The sequence below is a fragment of the Erpetoichthys calabaricus genome, chromosome 18 (genome assembly GCF_900747795.2).
Source record: "Erpetoichthys calabaricus chromosome 18, fErpCal1.3, whole genome shotgun sequence".
Lineage (NCBI taxonomy): Eukaryota > Metazoa > Chordata > Cladistia > Polypteriformes > Polypteridae > Erpetoichthys > Erpetoichthys calabaricus.
Window position 1 is genome coordinate 12,244,117 of NC_041411.2, and position 18,000 is coordinate 12,262,116.

General features: G+C 41.3%; 1 protein-coding gene across 1 annotated transcript in view; it reads right to left on the reverse strand.

Moving 5' to 3' along the window:
• Positions 1–18,000, reverse strand: part of tctn2 (tectonic family member 2) — a 30,176-nt gene that overhangs the window by 6,448 nt on the left and 5,728 nt on the right. The window contains exons 3-12 of the mRNA XM_028825223.2: positions 17,575–17,651; positions 17,284–17,485; positions 14,743–14,843; positions 11,779–11,978; positions 10,554–10,674; positions 7,495–7,651; positions 6,771–6,884; positions 4,882–5,001; positions 3,816–3,902; positions 3,191–3,280 (exon numbers count right to left, since the gene is read on the reverse strand). Coding sequence (XP_028681056.1) covers positions 3,191–3,280; positions 3,816–3,902; positions 4,882–5,001; positions 6,771–6,884; positions 7,495–7,651; positions 10,554–10,674; positions 11,779–11,978; positions 14,743–14,843; positions 17,284–17,485; positions 17,575–17,651 — 1,269 coding nt within the window. The remainder of the gene's footprint in view (positions 1–3,190; positions 3,281–3,815; positions 3,903–4,881; positions 5,002–6,770; positions 6,885–7,494; positions 7,652–10,553; positions 10,675–11,778; positions 11,979–14,742; positions 14,844–17,283; positions 17,486–17,574; positions 17,652–18,000) is intronic.

Genomic DNA, 18,000 nt, shown 5'->3' on the forward strand with positions numbered 1-18,000 from the left:
GACCCTTCCTGTGTCTTCCCTCTACTAACACTGTGACAGGTGGGAGTCAGCGTTCGTGCTTAACCAGCGACTACTGGAGTCCCACTAGCCTACAGGAGCACAGCCTTTGCCCAAAGTGACAACTGAGTTCCACAAAGAGTTTGGTATTTTTTTGCTGCCTTTGCTTTATTAGTCTCTCTGATAAAAATGGGAGACCCCAACACTTCATCATGTCGTGTCCAATTTTTGTCTACCATATACAGTCGACCCTTGATATACGACCGGCCTGACATGCGAACAACTTGCTTTACGACCAAAATGTTTGTTTTGAATTATGACCAACATCTTGCGTTATGACCCGAATGCGGTCACGTGTATGCGCTTGTGCGACTGTAAACAAACAGCCGAGAGCGTTTGTAAGCGTCAGTCGGAGCCCAGATACATGTGTTTGTGGATGTAATTTCTGTCAGTGCAGTTTATATAATTTATTTCGATAATTGCTAAGGAAGGAAGCGAAGGTAACGAAGGTAAAGAAAGCGATCACAATCGAAACAAAGAAGGAAATTGTGCAGAAATATGAGAGTGGCGTTCGTGTGACCGATCTCGTCAAAATCCACCATCTCGACAATTTTACAAAGAAAAGATTTGTATAAGGAGGCTCCTTCCAAACAATAACCACCTTCCATTTCATTCTCCTCCTCCTTCCTTCCTTTAAGCCAAAGATGTCAACTTAAATGGTGAGTACAGTATGAAATTGTTGTTTCTGGTAGGCTAGGCACTTTTTATAACTTTTTGGTTAGTACGTTAGAAAAATTATTGATGTTTTTGGTAAATTATGCACTTTACACAACCCTTTTCTATTAAAAAAAGTTAAGTAAGTGTTGCTGTGGGAGGTTCGGAACGCATTATGGGTATTTCCATTATTTCTTATGGGAAAAATAGTCTTGACTTACAACCAACTTGAGTTACAACCAGAACTCGCGAACGAATTGAGTTTGTAAGTCAAGAGTCCACTGTATACTGTATATATATTTACAGTTGTTAGTATGCAAAACACAGTTTATTCTTGTATTATTAATTATTATTGTATTCTTTATTTTGTATTATTTGTCTCCTCATTCTTCTTCTTATAACTGTTAATATTTCGTATCCTTATGATTTATCATTTAGGTAATGATGGCTGGTAATTTAACCAACGAAAGTGGATTGTTAAACAACACTGGAAGGCAGAGAATGCGGACAACGTTGGACAGAAATGGGCTGAACAATTCGACACACCTCCACCAAGCAGACAAACAATTTACAGAATACACAATAATTCTGATGAAGCTGGGTCCATCTGTAATGCTCCAAAGTGTGGTCAACCGGTCATTGTTACCACCCAGGAAAATGAAATGTTAGTGAGTTAGGCATTTACGAAGAGCCCTAAAAAAGCAAAACAAACCACTTCTATTAATTTACACATTTCCTGTAGATCTTTGGAGTCATCTAATGTAACGTTTAAATTTGAAAATGTATCGGCCAAAATTGATTCATGGGTTATTAGAGGATGACCCAGATCACCATTAACAATTCTGCAAAGTGGTTCTGAATGAAGAAACACAAGGAAATGGCAATTACCAAACAGGTGGATAGGATGACAAGGGTCAGTGACATGGCCACCACGATCACCAGACCTCACCCCAATGGCCTTCTTTTGGGGCTTTGTCACAGCCTTTTCACGAAAACCACATACTGTGGATGATGCGATTCATGACATAAGAGAAGCTTTTCAAGAAACTGGTGACAATAAAGAACTCTGTGCAAAAGTGTGCTTGAGTGTAGCCAGTTGACTACAAGAATGCCCAAGTCTCCAAAAATACCATCCCTACAGTGAAGTATGGGAGTGGCAGCATAATTTTGTGTGGATGCCTTTTTATGTGCAGGGACAGGGAACCTTGTTAAGACTGCTGGAGGAATGGATGGAATTAAATTTGGAAGAAAACCAACTGAGAAGCCAAGGCTTGGGAGAAGTTTCACTTTTCAGTAAGAAAATGATCCCAAGCACCAGGCCAAGGCGATACCAGAATGGCTCAAAAACAAACAAATGAATGTCCTACTATGGCCCAGTCCAAGTCCTGGTCTCAACTCAACTGACAGCCAATGAGACAACTGCACTCCAGAGGTGCCATCTAACCAATCTGAATTATGAATGAGACATAACGACTTTGAGCAGTGGGCAAAGCTGGGGCAGACTGACGCCAAAAGACTTTATTACTGCAATTTGTTATAATCTGGGATTAGCAAATCCCTGATACGCAGGTTACAGCTGGTCCAGAATGCTGCCGCTCCCTTTCTGGTTGGGGCAAGAAAATCTGATTCTGTTTCTCCAATATTAGCGTCTTTACACTGGCTGCCTGTCAGTTTTCGAATTGATTTTAAAATCTAGTTGTTAGTTTTTAAATCTTTACGTGGGCTTGCTCCTGCCTATTTATCTGAATTGTGTGTTTTACATCAGCCATCCAGAGTGCTTAGATCCTCTGATCAGTTGTCTCTTATTGTCCCTCGTACCAAGTGTAAAACTAAGGGGGACAGAGCCTTTGCAGCTGCTGCTCCTCGCCTGTGGAACTCTTTACCTCATCATATAAAGGAGTCGTCTACAATTGAACTGTTCAAAACAAGACTAAAGACTCATTTCTATTCACTTGCATTCCATGACCTTCAGTAATACTGATGTGATTATGTAACATTACTTCTATTTATTATTTATTTTATTTATGTTCATTTATTTTATTTCTATTTATGTTAATTGTATTTTTTTTCTTCTTTTATTGTAAAGCACTTTGGCCACAGCGTTCCTATGTTGTTTTAAATATGCTATATAAATAAATTTGACATTGACTAAGGCTGTTACTGCAGCTCTACTAAATATGGATGTGAGACCTTGTAGTTACATAAGCAGTTTTTTCTATTTTTAAATTTTTTCTAATATACTTTTGACAAGTTATGTACTTTGCTGTTAAAAATAAACCGTGAGAACACTTAGGTAGTCAACAAAAACACTCTTTGGAGGAATATGTCTATGAATGGTGACGACTTAAAAACTTATGTAAGGCCCTGGAAATAATATTTAGTACGCTAGGAGTGGCAGTGCCTAAAACATATGCTGTACATGCATTTCTGGCTTGAAAAATGATCAAAATTTGCTGAATTTTCAAAGTCAAAGAAGTACCGGGTTCCCAAAGGTTTAGAGTAGTCCTGTTTATTTTGCCAGTTCCACTTTGAAGGTTTCCAGCTATAACAGGTTTGCCAATCTGATAACCTGATAAAAAAAATAAATACAGAATTAGATTGTACATTCTTACATCATTACCAACTCACATTTCCGTTATGCATTCATGTTTTTCAAATTAAGAATTTTGCAGTTTTATGTATCAAGTAGTGTAAGGTTAACTGAAAATGTCCCATAGTCCTCCTGCTGCTTCCACCTTCTACGCACTTACCGTATGCATCATCACATTTGTGACGTCAGCACATTGCCAAATACAGAGCTGAATCAGAGACTAATTTGGACTGAATATTAGTGTCTTAGTTCACGAAAGTCTGAAAAATTTGTGACACAGTAGCTAATTTGCAAAAAAAAAATGAAAAATACTAATTTCTGGGGGCCCCACAAGTTTTATTGAAATGCAGTTAAAGACAACTAACACTGGAGGCATTGTTGCAGCGGCCTAATCACTGCTCAGTGTCTCTTGTTCAAGATTTTGAAGGAGGACTGGAGAATCCATGTGATGTAAAACCAGTGGCTGATGTGAACCCTGGCATGTTAGCCATCTTGAAGCACCACCTGAACTCACCTGGATTTCCTGATTTAGGTAACGCGACTGGATTTCCTTTCAGAAAGGCCGCACTGAACATCCGAGTCAACCAGATGGGGGATGGAGCTAAAAAACAGAGCAGTAGGAGAAATGTTATTAAATTTAAATTACAGTTTGTAATAAGTGTACACTTCAGAAGCTAAGTAGAAAATGTATAATGATATTACAAGAAAGGGAAGCCTACTGTTTCTTACAGGATGCAGACACACAATGACACTTTTTATTTTTTTTTTGGAGGGGATTTCATGTTTTTAAAAGTTGGTGGAGACACCTCCACATATTTTTTTGGTCAAAATGTTTCTTCTTCTTATCAGTTTATCTCCTCCTTGCATGGAGTTTGCTTGTTCTCCTCGTGTCTGCGTGGGTTTCCTCCCACAGTCCAAAGACATGCAGGTTAGGTGCATTGGCGATTCTAAATTGGCCCTAGTGTGTGCTTGGTGTGTGTGTGTGTGCACCCTGCGGTGGGCTGGCGCTTCGCCCAGGGTTTGTTTCCTGCCTTGTGCCCTGTGTTGGCTGGGATTGGTTCCAGCAGACCCCAGTGACCCTGTAGTTAGGATATAGTGGGTTGGATAATGGATGGATGGATCAGTTTATCTTTCAAGTATATTCTTAATATGGACAATATTATACTTCTGTGCTCTGTGAACATATTTACTGCCTCAAATTGTCCACCCCGTCCCCAATCCCATCTACCATCTTCCTTGCTTTCGTTATGCTCAACTTCTCTAAAATATTTGATTCCCTGGCCCATGTTTGCCTCTCAAACTGGAGACCACTGAGCGTCTGATCCTAAGTCAACCTGCTGTCAGTCCCTTTAATTATAAAGAGCTTGAACAATAAACAGACTACTCTGAAAGCTCCAGGGAGACCTCCATACATCCATTTTATGAACCAGTGTGTACAACAATGACCTGACCACCAGTCCTAGCGGAAAGCAATTCACCTGAGGTATTAAGGACCATTTCTACACCGGCCTGTTAGCCATAGAGACGAGTGTTGACTTTGCTTACAAAACTAATGAGAGCCAAGGGAAAAAAAAACTCACCGGTTAAATTCACGCAGACAGTTGCAAGAGTGTGAATCACAGTTACATTTTCAAGGTAAGTTCCATTCCAAAAGAACGTGTAATCCATGGATAATGAGACATTTTTGCAAGACAGGGATGCTGTTGAATAAAGGAGACAAGTGTAAATGTACCAATAAGCTAAACGTCACAACACTCATCACTTCATGACTACATTTTACTCAAAACGCCACTCATCACGCACGTCTCAATCTGACGTCAGTTCACATTCATACAATTTGAACCACAGTCAGAGAGGAACCACAACTCTGACTAACGTAAAATGTCCAAAGTCAATGTTAGTCTGTGCTTGCCAGCAGAACTACTTAAAAATATATATATATATAGATATGTATATGCAAATGAGGACATGGGGAGGCAAAAAAAGTACAAAGAGCACCACCACCTCAATAATTAGCAGTATGTAAGATAATATTCTTAAGTCCGGGTCACAGAGAGCCACTAGTCCATCACACACACACACAGTTTGGGCCAATTTACCTAACCTTGTGGTAAAGTGAGGTCCACGGCTGTTTGGTGTTTTAAATAGATAATCGCTGCATTTACTTCTTTGTTTGGGGGGGTTCATGGTAGTGTGGTGAGCAGTTCATGTGTGCGATATGGGAGCGGACGGCCCTGCACTTAGTGCACTGGTGTAGGATGGTCCGCAACCCTAACTGACGCCAGGTGCTGCTGATTGCCCCGTTGTGCTACATCCCCATTTTAAAAGGGAAGCACAAGTGCGAGAGGGTTGAGAAAAAGACGGAGGTTAAAGAGAGAGAGAAGAGGACAGGAGGTAGAAGGAGCTGGTGTGAGTGAGCAGAAGGGAGCAGGCTCGAGGGAGAGAAGGCAGGCAGCTGAGAAGGAGAGCCCCTTGAGCAGCCAGGGGGCTGACGGAGTGATCGCTTTGCCTGAGACACCTCAGGGAGCCAGAGTGATGTGCACTAAAAGGAGTGACTCGCTGTAGAAGACCAGGAAGGCACCTGGGGGACGAGGAGGCTGAGGAGGAGAGCTCCAACGTGAGCACCATGGCCGTTGGGGCCCAAAGCCTAGGTCCAGAGAGGGAGCCAGGCCATAGCCATGGGACGGCAGGGACCCAGACCTGCTGAAGGTCAGCTGTGTCTTTCAGTAGGGCGACTCCTCTGCTGCAAGGCCCATATGGGACAAGCAGAGAAGCCACCAGTAAAAAGATGACACCGGGCTGCTTTTTTTTTGTAATGACAGTTACCTGCCAGTTTAGTTTTAGTGTTTAATGAATATTTATTCGGATTACTTTAACCCCCACTTCACCTTTTGTTTTTATGGGATTATTTAATTAACTATTTTCTGAGCACTGCACTTTTTGAACTTGTTTTTTTTTAATAAAAGCACTGATCACTTTTACACCATCCCCTTGCCTCATGTGTGTTGTGTCCTCATCTGCCATGCTCATCCAGTTATGTTATCGACGGGGTCGGGTTCAAGAGGCTCCCAAAAATGAAGAGGGAGCAAGGAGCCGACACGCACCATCACGTCTCTGGGGATGTGGGAGAAAAGTCAGAGTACCCACAAAACAACCAACACGGGCATGGGGAGAACACACATACTCCATAAGGATAAAGACCTGGCATGGGATATGAAGCCAGGAACCTGGACCTGTCAGGTAGAAGCATATACTTCAGCATCTTTTATCGTCTTGTGCAACAACGCTAAATGAATGTTTCTTCTGGACATTTGAAAACTAATATTCATGAGTAATTGATAGAGAGCAATCAATTGTACCATTTTAGTTTAATTTTCCCAGAATGCACAACTGTATCTCTCTAGTGCATAAAGTTGTACAGATAAAACGAAATGGCTTAAAAAATGTCCCGTTAAAGCAAAACTCTTACCAACACTGGGCAAAGGCTGCTGGGCCGGATTAAGCAATGTTACACTGCTGGGATTAGAAACGAAACCAGTCAAGTCAGTTACCAAGCGCTCCATTGGTGTGATGGTGACAGTACCTGAAAGGGAACACAATATAGGTGGAAAGATGACATCTCCCCCGTTTTAGAAATCACTGCTTTACTGAAGAAGCAGACCACCAGCCTCCCCTCTGGTTTTAATGCATATCTACACCCAAAACCCATTTGTGTAACCCGTCACCATCAACTTTATTTGGATTGCAGATGAAGGCTCACATTTGAGATTCGCAACTGAATGCCCCCTGCCAGCCCCCCTCCAACCCCATTACCTGTCGGTCTGCCTGCCTGCCATTGACAGCACATTTCTCTGAATGGCATTTGCAGGCAGGGGGCATCCTGCTTCAAACCTCAAGGGTGAGCCTTCATCACCACATTATGGCTAACTCTTTGACTAAATGGAGGCTCAGCTCATAGAACACCACATGAGGCCGCGTTGTCATCTTGGGTCATCAATCATCAGATATGCAAGTAAGGTGTTAAAGTGCTTTTGATCAGATTGCCACACTGACAGCGCAGGCTACCTGGCACAGTGATGACACATTTACTAAACTCAACAGACAATTCTAAGTATTTTGTAGTCCAGCCTGTGAATGGGAAATCTCCTCCAGCTGAAGTGTACACGCGAATGCAGAGGCTCCTGTTTACATACCTCCTTGTCCATTTGCAAGTATAAGGTTTAAACTTGAACTCTGGATACAAAGGGATGGATTTGCGTCACAAGACACAAATAACGACACACAAGTGGCATTGAAGTTCTGGAGGTAAGCCACAGGGGCGTTCATCAAACACGGACCGCTCACAGACTGCTGGAATAACAATGGAAACATACACGTTAGACCTTTTAATTCACGTAGATTAGGAATTGTATACAGACAGTCTAACACACGCAATCTGATATATGCAGCAGTAATTTAATTGTCTCAGTAAATAAAGAAATATTATAAAACACAGCAACAGCACACACAAGAGCTACAAAAAAGAAGAAAGCTTCTAACTTGACTAAAGATATGCGAGCAGTCAGTGAGGCTTTAGAAAGTCACACTGCCATTAGTATAAAGGAGCCCTGCAGCGTTTCCTGACGCACTTCTGCTGAAGAATTTGTTGGCTCAAAGTCCACAGTGCTAGTGTGTCAGACTGAGGGTTTGCAACAGACGTGTCACCAACATAGAGGACACAAAGAGACAAAAAAATGCCTCAGGTTCCCAGAGACCACGAAGAGGTAGGCGACCCAGCAGGTGCCAGATGATCGACTCTTTCTCTTGCATGGAAAAGAGGGGTTATGAAAGGATGGCAAAAGACTGCAAGATCTTCTAGACAGAGCGTGGTAGCAATGAGTATCTACCCTTCAGCAGCCAGGACCAAAGGGGACCTTTAAAGGACAGGTGGCTTGGAGCCAGACCGTGACACACGTGACACGTGACCTTTAAGTCGGAGAACTGCCTTAGAGACGCACAGAAGGGACTCTACAGGCGAGTTTAAGCCTGGACACTATTTAGTCAAAGTAGGACCACCCTGATCTCAAAAGTGATTCCAGGGCTTAGACAGAAGTAACGCAGTAAGGGGTTTTAAAACAAATGCAGTCTGGTATTGAGAGGAGAATGAAGGGTGACGTCTTCGGATACAAAATTGTTTACATGTCATTAAGCCAGCATATTTATAATAACGGCCTGTATGGGGTGTCCCACATCTTTGAATCCCAACACACAAGTCAAAAAATGAATAGAAACAAAGAAAAGGCTTAAACACAAAACCTAAAGTCCAGAGAAGAGCTACAGGGGATGAGTTATGAGGAAAGATTAAAAGAGCAAAGCCTTTTCAGTTTGAGCAAAAGGGGATGAAGAGGAGACGTGATTGGAGTGTTTAAAATCATGAAGGGAATTAGTTCAGTGGATCGAGACTGTGGCTTTAAAATGAGTTCATCAAGAACACGGGGACACAAACTTGGAAACTTGTTAAGGGGAAATTTCGCAAACATTAGGAAGCTTTTCTTTACAGAAACAACCACAGACACTTGGAATAAGTGACCAAGTAGCGAGGTAGACAATAAGACTTTAATGACTTTCAAAAATCGACTTGATGTTTTTTTTAGAAGAATTAGGTGGATAGGACTGGCGAGCTTTGTTGGACTGAATGGCCTGTTCTCGTCCAGATTGTTCTAATGTTCTAAAGAAGTAATCCAGGGGAAGAGCCAAGTACAGCAAAAGACAGAAAAAAAACAACCCTGAGGACCAAACTAAACAGAAGTAACCCTGGGCCACTAAGTTGTGCACCTTCAACTGCTATTGGCTCTCCCTCTGACCACCTGAGCTCTTTTTGTCTGAAGCATCCTAACAGTAAGCTCCCTGAGCAACCGAAGCCAGGCCCTTTTATATCTGCCACCTCTCCAGTACCCAGCCATTGGCACTCTCAAGGTCCTGGCTGACATCATCGGTCTGTGGTGTCACATGGGTAGCCCTCCCCCTAGTGGCACAGGAGGTTTTTGCAGGATTGCCGTACTGCAGAGGGCCAAATTGATTGTATTCACTAGTTAAGTTTTTGAGGCAAGAACAGATTGGGAAACCTCAAACCCCAACACATTGGACTTCTATTATTGCTGCATGCCATTTGAAGTGGCGAGTCAAATTTTCAAGTTCCCAATGGCAAGGTTCAACTGGAATGCCATCAACAAGTCAGATTTCCTACCAACCGTGCCAACCCCAACCACAAAATCCAAAATGGCTGCACTGTGCATCAACAGAAGTGAGAGGTGCAGTTTATCATGCAGTTTATTTGCACTTCTGCATGCTTGTGTCTCATTAAACCAGTTGGACACCCAGAGCTGCCCAGCTTCTATCTGTGGACATAGAGCTACATGTGCAAAACACCACGTAATGCATTGTTCAGAAGTTGTCTGTATTCTGAAAAGGCGAGCACAACTAAAGTTTCCCTGGAGACACACATATTGTTTTTCCAAATAGATTACAGGAACTCTGTCAACTAGGGGGAGACGTCATTCCCAGCACTGACATCCTACTTCTGAGGTAAATGGAACAGAGCAGATGACCTCCTGCTGTGATGGTGGCCAGTAAGGGTACTGCTACCGAGACTACATTCACAATAGTTAGTGGTTTTTAAAAGCACATAAGCGGCTTTTGACCTGCATAAGTGGATGTCACTGCTCCTGGACCAGCTGTTGTTCATTGTGGATCCTCCTTCCAGAAGCAATTCAAGCAGTAAAAGCTTCCTTTGTAAGCACAGTTTCGATTTGCAATCCAATTCCGAGAACAAAACACTGTGAACTGGATAATGGCCCAAAAATCCATAGGAAAGCAAAACACAGAGAGTGTGGTGTTTGCAATCAGATAAACTAGGGTTCAATGGGAAAAAAAGATGAGTGTGTGAGGTGGGGTGGACTTCTTAAATGCCACAGGGCATATTGTCTAACACTTCTGATTGAAACCATGAAAGCTTCACTTGAACCTTATGAAATGCTCTTACATGAAATGGTGTGGAAAAGACTCAAGTAAGAGGGCATTCAAATTGTTAAAAGGTACTGAAATAAACACTCAAGTCAAGCAGGTGCTCAAGTGTTTGTGAACACGACGGCATACACTACAGGACGTAATAATACAGTTTTTATTGACGCGCTGACACACAACAATACTCATTGCAGCGCTCTCTGGCATCAGATAAAAATAAAGACAAATGCATTCAACAGCTTGTTGTTACCTGTGGAATGGTGAAATACTGGCCGCCTGCCGTTACAACAGGATCTCCTTGTTTGTAGCCATTAGGTGTTACAGGCCCAGGCAAGAGCGAAACCCGAAATGAAGGGGTTTGTGTTATGTTGCTTAAAGAAGAAAGAAAAAAAGAAATAATAGGCAATCAACCGCAAGTGCACTCTCACTCTGCTCAATCTTTCAAGTCCAACTAGTTAACAACCTTTTAGTTATATATTTAAAACACTAACAATGGGCCTTATGTTCACATTATCATTTGGTTTAGCAGAATGGAAAATAGTGTCTATTTTAATAATTGACAAATAGAAAATTTTAACCATGTTTTATACATTTCTTTTATTAGTCACCATAATGACGGAGGAGGTGCAGACTTGGAAATATCCTGAGGTCCATCTGAAGAGCTGAGCTGCTGGACACAAGGGGCTGGGGCAGCTCTCCGTTTGCAGAGACTCAGGCCCTTTATTTTAATATCTACGAGAAGCTCCTCAGAGTGTTGCTAATGATCACTAGCAAGAAACTCCTCAACATGCTGATCATGAAGGACCACTGACTCGGACTCAATGGATTCAGCAGTGACAAAGTTCGTCATGCAAAATCGGAGGCCATCTTGACTAACGCTGCCCACACTCAGCAGTAGCATGGAGCATCTGCAGTCAGTGGGCCAGTCCACCACAGTGTTCCGTTTTGCACCCAACCTGCAGACTATATGGTGTGTTCTCCCATCATGCCACTTAAAACTTACACACTTGCACAAGAACAGTATTCCTTTATGGATACCATAAAATAAATATTCACTGGGTGTGCTGTGGTTTTGCCTACATGTGACCCAGGAGTAACTTTTACTGCTGTACTCTCTGGATGACAATAAGCAGTACTGAGTCAGGCCAACCCAAGGACAAAACCTGTCATCATGGCCTGTCCAGCCTTCTGTGTTCTTCCATTAAAATGTTTCAGAATGTTTAACATGGCACTGTCAAGCCCACTTAAACCAGCTGAAGGTAGCGAGAGTCCTAACCCTGGCAGTACTGGGCAGGCACGAGGCAGAAGGCAGCCCTGTGAGGACACGAGTCTATCACAGAGGTCTTGTGCACAATAAATAAATTGGTCAAATATGGAAGATAAGCATAATGCGTTCAAAATTGGGCCTAATCTGTTGTAGGTTAAATATGTTGTTTTCAAATTTCTTTACAATAAAATAACAATTATCAACTTACACAACTGCCCCTTGGTAGAAGAGACCAAGGAAAGGAGAGTTATCAAGCGATGACTGGACACAAAGAAATGGAAACCAATCAGGCGCAGTACTTGCATTCTGGGCCGAGCACAGCTGGTCAAAGACGGGAGTGACGTTCCCACCAAACACGCCGGCGTAGCAATAGGAGCTGAAGAGCAGTTTAAGGTTTGAATTACACTCCTAAAGGGAAGAAGAAAAAACTCAAAATGAACAGCTTAGAGGGATTTGTAAGAATTTTATAACTTACTAGCCATGTGCGCCCAACTACGTTGCGCGTGTTAAAGTTGTCTGTGAAGGGCTCCCTGTTTAAACGCGGCTGCCAGTTGTGAACTGGGCCCTTTGTCACACAGCATTATGATTTTTTATAAGGGAAACAAAATTACAAAACAAATTTGGACATTGATTCGATAGGAACGGCCTACTGGGAATCACTGTCCGAATAGTAATTATGTGGTGGTGGAGGAGCATTTCTGCTTCTCTCCGTTCACAGTCCGTCTTGCTTTCACGACGCTGTCGTTTCCTCTCACGATCTCTTCTCAACCTTTCTCCAATCTCGCAGGTTGCTTTGTGGCAATCCAAAGAGTAAGGCAATGTACACGGAGCAATGGTTATAAAAGGGGGACACATAGGTATCCAGGCTCTTGAAAGCATAAATAGGGATCACTTCACTGACATGTGAGCAAGCTACGGTACAACTGTGAGACGCGCAGCACTCGCCGGCTACAACGTAACAATAATAATTTCCGGAACGTGCTGTTACGTTGTCATTCATTTTACCCACTGTCTTTCTTTCAATCATATGTTACGTAGGCACGTACCTTTTATCTTCAGCAATCTCATTCTCTAACCAGGCCTCAGGAGCTAACCAGCGTAACACTGTCCACCACCCCTTTCATTATTCCGGCACATTGTTGACATCCGTGAGTAACAACAACGTACTAAACTGGAAGGTGGTCTACGCATGCGTGGAATTCGCGGACAAACAAAGATCAAGATCCAAATGAAGATTATATATAAAGATTAGTTAATTTAAAGCACAACAATTTGTTTAGTTTGAATGTCTGTGTTTTGAGGTGTGACTGGTGTACTACAGTCTTCAGTAGTATAAGCCTGGAGGAGATTCTTAATGCAATGCCTATGTTTTAGCTGTCTCTCTACTGCCATCTAGTGCTTCTTCTTCTAATTCATTCACGGACAAACAAAGATCAAGATCCAAATGAAGATTATATATAGAGATAATAAGAACAATACTAAGCAAATGCTGTCTGGCAGCTGAGCCAGCCATTGAACACACGCAAGTTTGAATCAAGGTGTAACAGAGAGCAAATGTAACAAAAGCAGCCAAATATAATTTAACTATGACAACTGTCACGTTCAAAACATTTCTGAGTCCAAGCAGAATCCCATGCAGCTGTCAATTTTGATTCTGCGTGTGTTACTTAGGTGTCCAACAGCATTATGGATAACATTTATATAAAATCTTTTCACTTAGTTGTTCTACTTCTTATGGTCTGAAGTCATATATAGTAAAAACTATATATTTATTCACTTTATAATTCTGAAAGCTTCATTCAAAACTTAGTTATATGGAAAGGGTACAAAGCCAAACATTTTAACTGTTTTTAAAAAAACGTTTGAAACTGGTAGCTATCAACAAATGACCAATAATAAATTTAAGCAAGCTTCATTTACCTATATATTTAAAATGCTAATGTCTGTGTGGCTGTCATGTGATCAGTCCCAAACATTCTGCAAATTAAAAAAATCTGAGGTAGCAGAATTCTCAGCAAAGTGACCTGTGGTGTGTGTGTGTGTGTGTGTGTGTGTGTGTGTATTATAGTCACGTGATCACAAAACCAAATGACATGGTGGGATGAAAAAGAAAAGCAGCAACATCTGCCAAGTATCAACTTAATTGCAAAGGCCAACATTATGAGATGTCCACAATAATAATAAAATGAAGAAAAGCAGTAACATCTGCCGAGTGTCACATAAATCATAGAGGCCAATTCCATGACATGGAACACCGCCTTAATCATAAAAAGAAGAAGAACAATGGCATCTGCTGTGGGTCAAGTGTGGGATACAGAATGCAAAAGATGGGGATGGAGAAATACATGCTAACATTTGAAAAGATCAGTGACATGTTCAGAATTCATAACTAAGTGTGAGATCATACATGTGAAAACAGCTGTAAGTTTAATGTTGTTTACATGTAGCCTTTTGTTTTGACACCCAACCCTTTCTTAACTTAAAAGGCTCATTACACTACCTTCTCTGCCTTATAAAAACAACATCTTATTTTAAAATTATTTATCATCGGAATTCAGACTACATCAAACATGCATAAAGGACAGTGATGTGACCTGTGCCCGAGTGTTTACAGCTAAGAGATCGTAAATTAAACTGAAAACTATTATAATGGCATGGAGGAAGAGCAGCAACATCTGCTGAGCATTAAGCAAATCAAGGTGTTAAAAGTGAGAAAGAAAGAATAAAGAAACAGTAGAAGATAATATAGTGAAGCAAATAGCCAAGCAAGAACTAATCCTCAATACTGTATACAGCAAGTGAGCAGCAAGCAAACACAGTGGATCACAGGCATCAAAGCAAACATGACAACTAGACGGAAACGCATGGCATCAAACAAGAAGATGATCAGATACTCAGAACTTTCAACAATATGCTAGCATTACGTTTACATTGTTAGATCAATGTCTACCTGAAGAGCACGAGTTAGGAAAATGACATCACTAAGGAAGCTGTATTTGTTAATGGTGAAAACAGAATGTGTTGTCAAAATGGAAAATGTCAGCTTGCTGTAAATGAACAATTAGATGTAATGCTTTTTTTCTTTTTGGATTTTATTTTAGGTTGATATGTTTTAGTAGTACGAAATGAGTTTGAGGCCTGAAGCCTACACAAGGTCAAATACTTCAAATACCTGATCACAGCAGCAGCGGATGTCACAGGCCCCAGCTGTTAAGTTACAAGGACAAGAGCCAAGAGGCTGGTAGACTTGGTTAGGGATCACCGTTGCATTTCCTGCACATTATCAACAAAAACATTATTATATACAAAACAGCAGATTACTCAGACTCAGAAAATAGCAAAGCTGGCATGCATTTAGTAGTGAAAGGGGGTGGATTTTTGTCATCGTTTTTTTTTAATTCCAAAATTTTAAAATCTGAAACTTTCTCAAGCCTAATTAAATGAATTTAGGGTTGTGGGGTCTCTGGAGCCCATCTCAACAGTTTAGATTACCCTGAGGTCCACGTCTTTGGGGATGTGAAATTAAACCACATAACTGGAGAGAAGCCCACAGCAGGAGAGTGTGCAGACCCCACAAGGACAGCAGCTGGGAGATTGCTGGAGTCATCAGGGAGCAGTGCAAAGAAGAGCAGAACTATTTCTCATAACTTTTAAAGTATTCACTAATCAACAACAGTATTAATAATTAAAATAAAATAAGTTCAGTTGACAACATAGCTATGAAAAATATAAAATCTGTAGTCCAACTTACATTTGCACAATTCAGTGCTATAAACAGTGTACAGATGTCTCAAAATCTGCACCCCACAACTTGATAAAATAGCAATAAACTGCTTTTGAAGAAAAACAAATGTTGACGTGAAGGTCAGTAGGCTATTACTCAAACTATTCAATAACACTTCAGTAATTATTTACTGCCCTGATGCTAATCTTTCTTATCATAAAATAGGTCATTACAATAGTAATTGATTGAAGAATTCATAATTAATGGCAGAATTACAGTTTTTGAGGGTTCCTCTAGAGCAGTGCTTCCCAACCTTTTTTTGGCCATGCCCCACCTAGGCCTCTGTAAAACCATGATATCCCCCACTGTAACGTATACCTTATTCTTATTATTAACTATTCAAAAAGTGAACTCCTACTCACGTAATGTCATTAATTTGGTCTAAATGAGTTTCCAAAGAACATGGAAACAAATGAGGGAAAGGAGAGTTGAAGTACTGACAAAAAAATCACTAAGAAATTGTTAAAAAAAATATATATATATATAATATGAGGGCGGCACGGTGGCGCAGTTAGGAGACCCAGGTTCGCTTCCCAGGTCTTCCCTGCATGGAGTTTGCACGTCCTCCCCATGTCTTTGTGAATTTCCCCTTGGGATTAATAAAGTATCTATCTATCTGTCTTTGTGTTGTCCCACAGTCCAAAGACATGCAGGGTAGGTGCATTGATGATCCTAAATTGTCCCTAGTGTATGAGTGTGTGTGCCCTGCGGTGGGCTGGCACCCTCCTCAGGGTTTGTTTCCTGCCTTGTGCCCTGTGTTGGCTGGGATTGGCTCCAGCAGACCACCGTGACCCTGTAGTTAGGATATAGCGGGTTGGATAATGGATGGATGGAATATAATATGAAGAAATATGAAAATACAGCAAATGCAGTTTTGAAAACACATAAACGTGATATTCATAAATATAAAAATAACTTTAATGACAGCTTTTTCTGTAATATTTTGATCATTTTATATTTTTGTTATATTGCAAAAGTTTCTAATCATTGTTACAATTCACATTATTTTAATGGTAAAAACGAAGTAGAAAAACCCAATTTGGTTGTAAAATCATTAATTAAAGGATTCTTCACATCCCTTCTATGTTTATAAAAATATATAAATGTCTCTGTAAAAATAAAAATAAAAAAATGATAGAAAAAAATAAACAATTTTAACAGTGAATTTCTGTTTTTTCATTTTATAAACTGTTTAACGTAACTAAATTCTGGAAATGCCCCACTAAAAAATCAAATTGCCCCCCAGTGGGGCGTGCGGCCCACGTTGGGAATCACCGCTCTAGAGTGCCTCTTTCTGTTGACTCAAAGACTAATCAGCACATCGTCATCTCATAACAGGCTCAAGTTTCGAGTTTGGTTTTTATTAGCCCAGCCGTTTTAGCTGTAGACTGTCCACATGGAGTCATGGAGATATCATGTTTTCAGGATCAGGGGACCCTAAAATGTCGAGATCTGTTGCAAACCGGAGATCGAAATTTATGACAAATCTAAAGCTTTCGCTCCTCCCCAAATAGACAATAGGTTAGGGTGGAGGAGGGCACAAAGCAAAAAATATAAATAAATCCTGTAAGCAATGCATTGAGACACATAACAACTTGCACAAAAATACCAGATGCTGCCTGAAACCTTAGGTACCCGATTTGAAAGCCCAGGCCAACCGCAGGCTGTGTCTGCAGTTTGCACCTTTGCCGTGTCATTGCCTCTGAATTGTAGCGAGTGTCCCCAGTGATAGACGTGAGGCTCCTGCCTTGTACTTGATGCCTCCAAGATATGCTGAGCCACTAGAATGTTCCCTATAAAGCTGTACTGCATTAGCAGGATAGGAGTACGAATCATCTAAAGTTCCCAAACAAGTGACATTTGTATTTCTATACCACAGTATTCTCAAATCGAGGAGAGCAGATTTGGGTTGGTGCAGCAGTAGCCTACCTGAAATCACCATATTTGAAGAGGAAAGAGCAAAGATTTCCGCTTGAACCAGCAAAACCGCCACTACGGCGCCACCAAGACACGCAGTAACCTGCACACTTTCGACGACACACAACGGCTGCAAACAGCAATTGGTCTGAGAGGAGTTGGCATCACAGAGCTGAAGAGACTGAGTCAAGTGGACAGTGACCTTCATGAAGCTCTAATAGGCAGGGAGCAAACCGGGATAGAAGTCAGAGCCTGCAACTGATGATTCAAATGCAATAAAAAAAAAGATCTAAAAAGCCTTACCTGGTCTCCGCTCAGTTCACTTGTCACTTGCCAGTGCACCGGGCTGCTCTGTGCACATGAAGGGGCTGGCATCTGACCTGTGAAGATATAAACCATCATGTAGCGCATGTACAAGCTCAAGATCCCCTGAGGCTCCATGTTGGTGTGTTCCTTCACACGTCTTCACTCAGACAACATTATTGACTTTAGAAGCCTCAGCCGACTGACAGCTGTGGGTCCCCAGAGGTTTACTTTTCTCCAGGATTTTGCTTTCTGGAGTTTTTATTTTCTCCTCCTCTGTTTCCATCTGGTTAACAAAAATAAAAATCAATCACCTCATCATCATCTGTAAAAGACACAGTTAGTAGTTTAGCATACTTGTAGCTAATCTCAAACCTTTAATTAATATTTGATGCTCTTATTGCTATTATTCTAGAAGCATCTTAC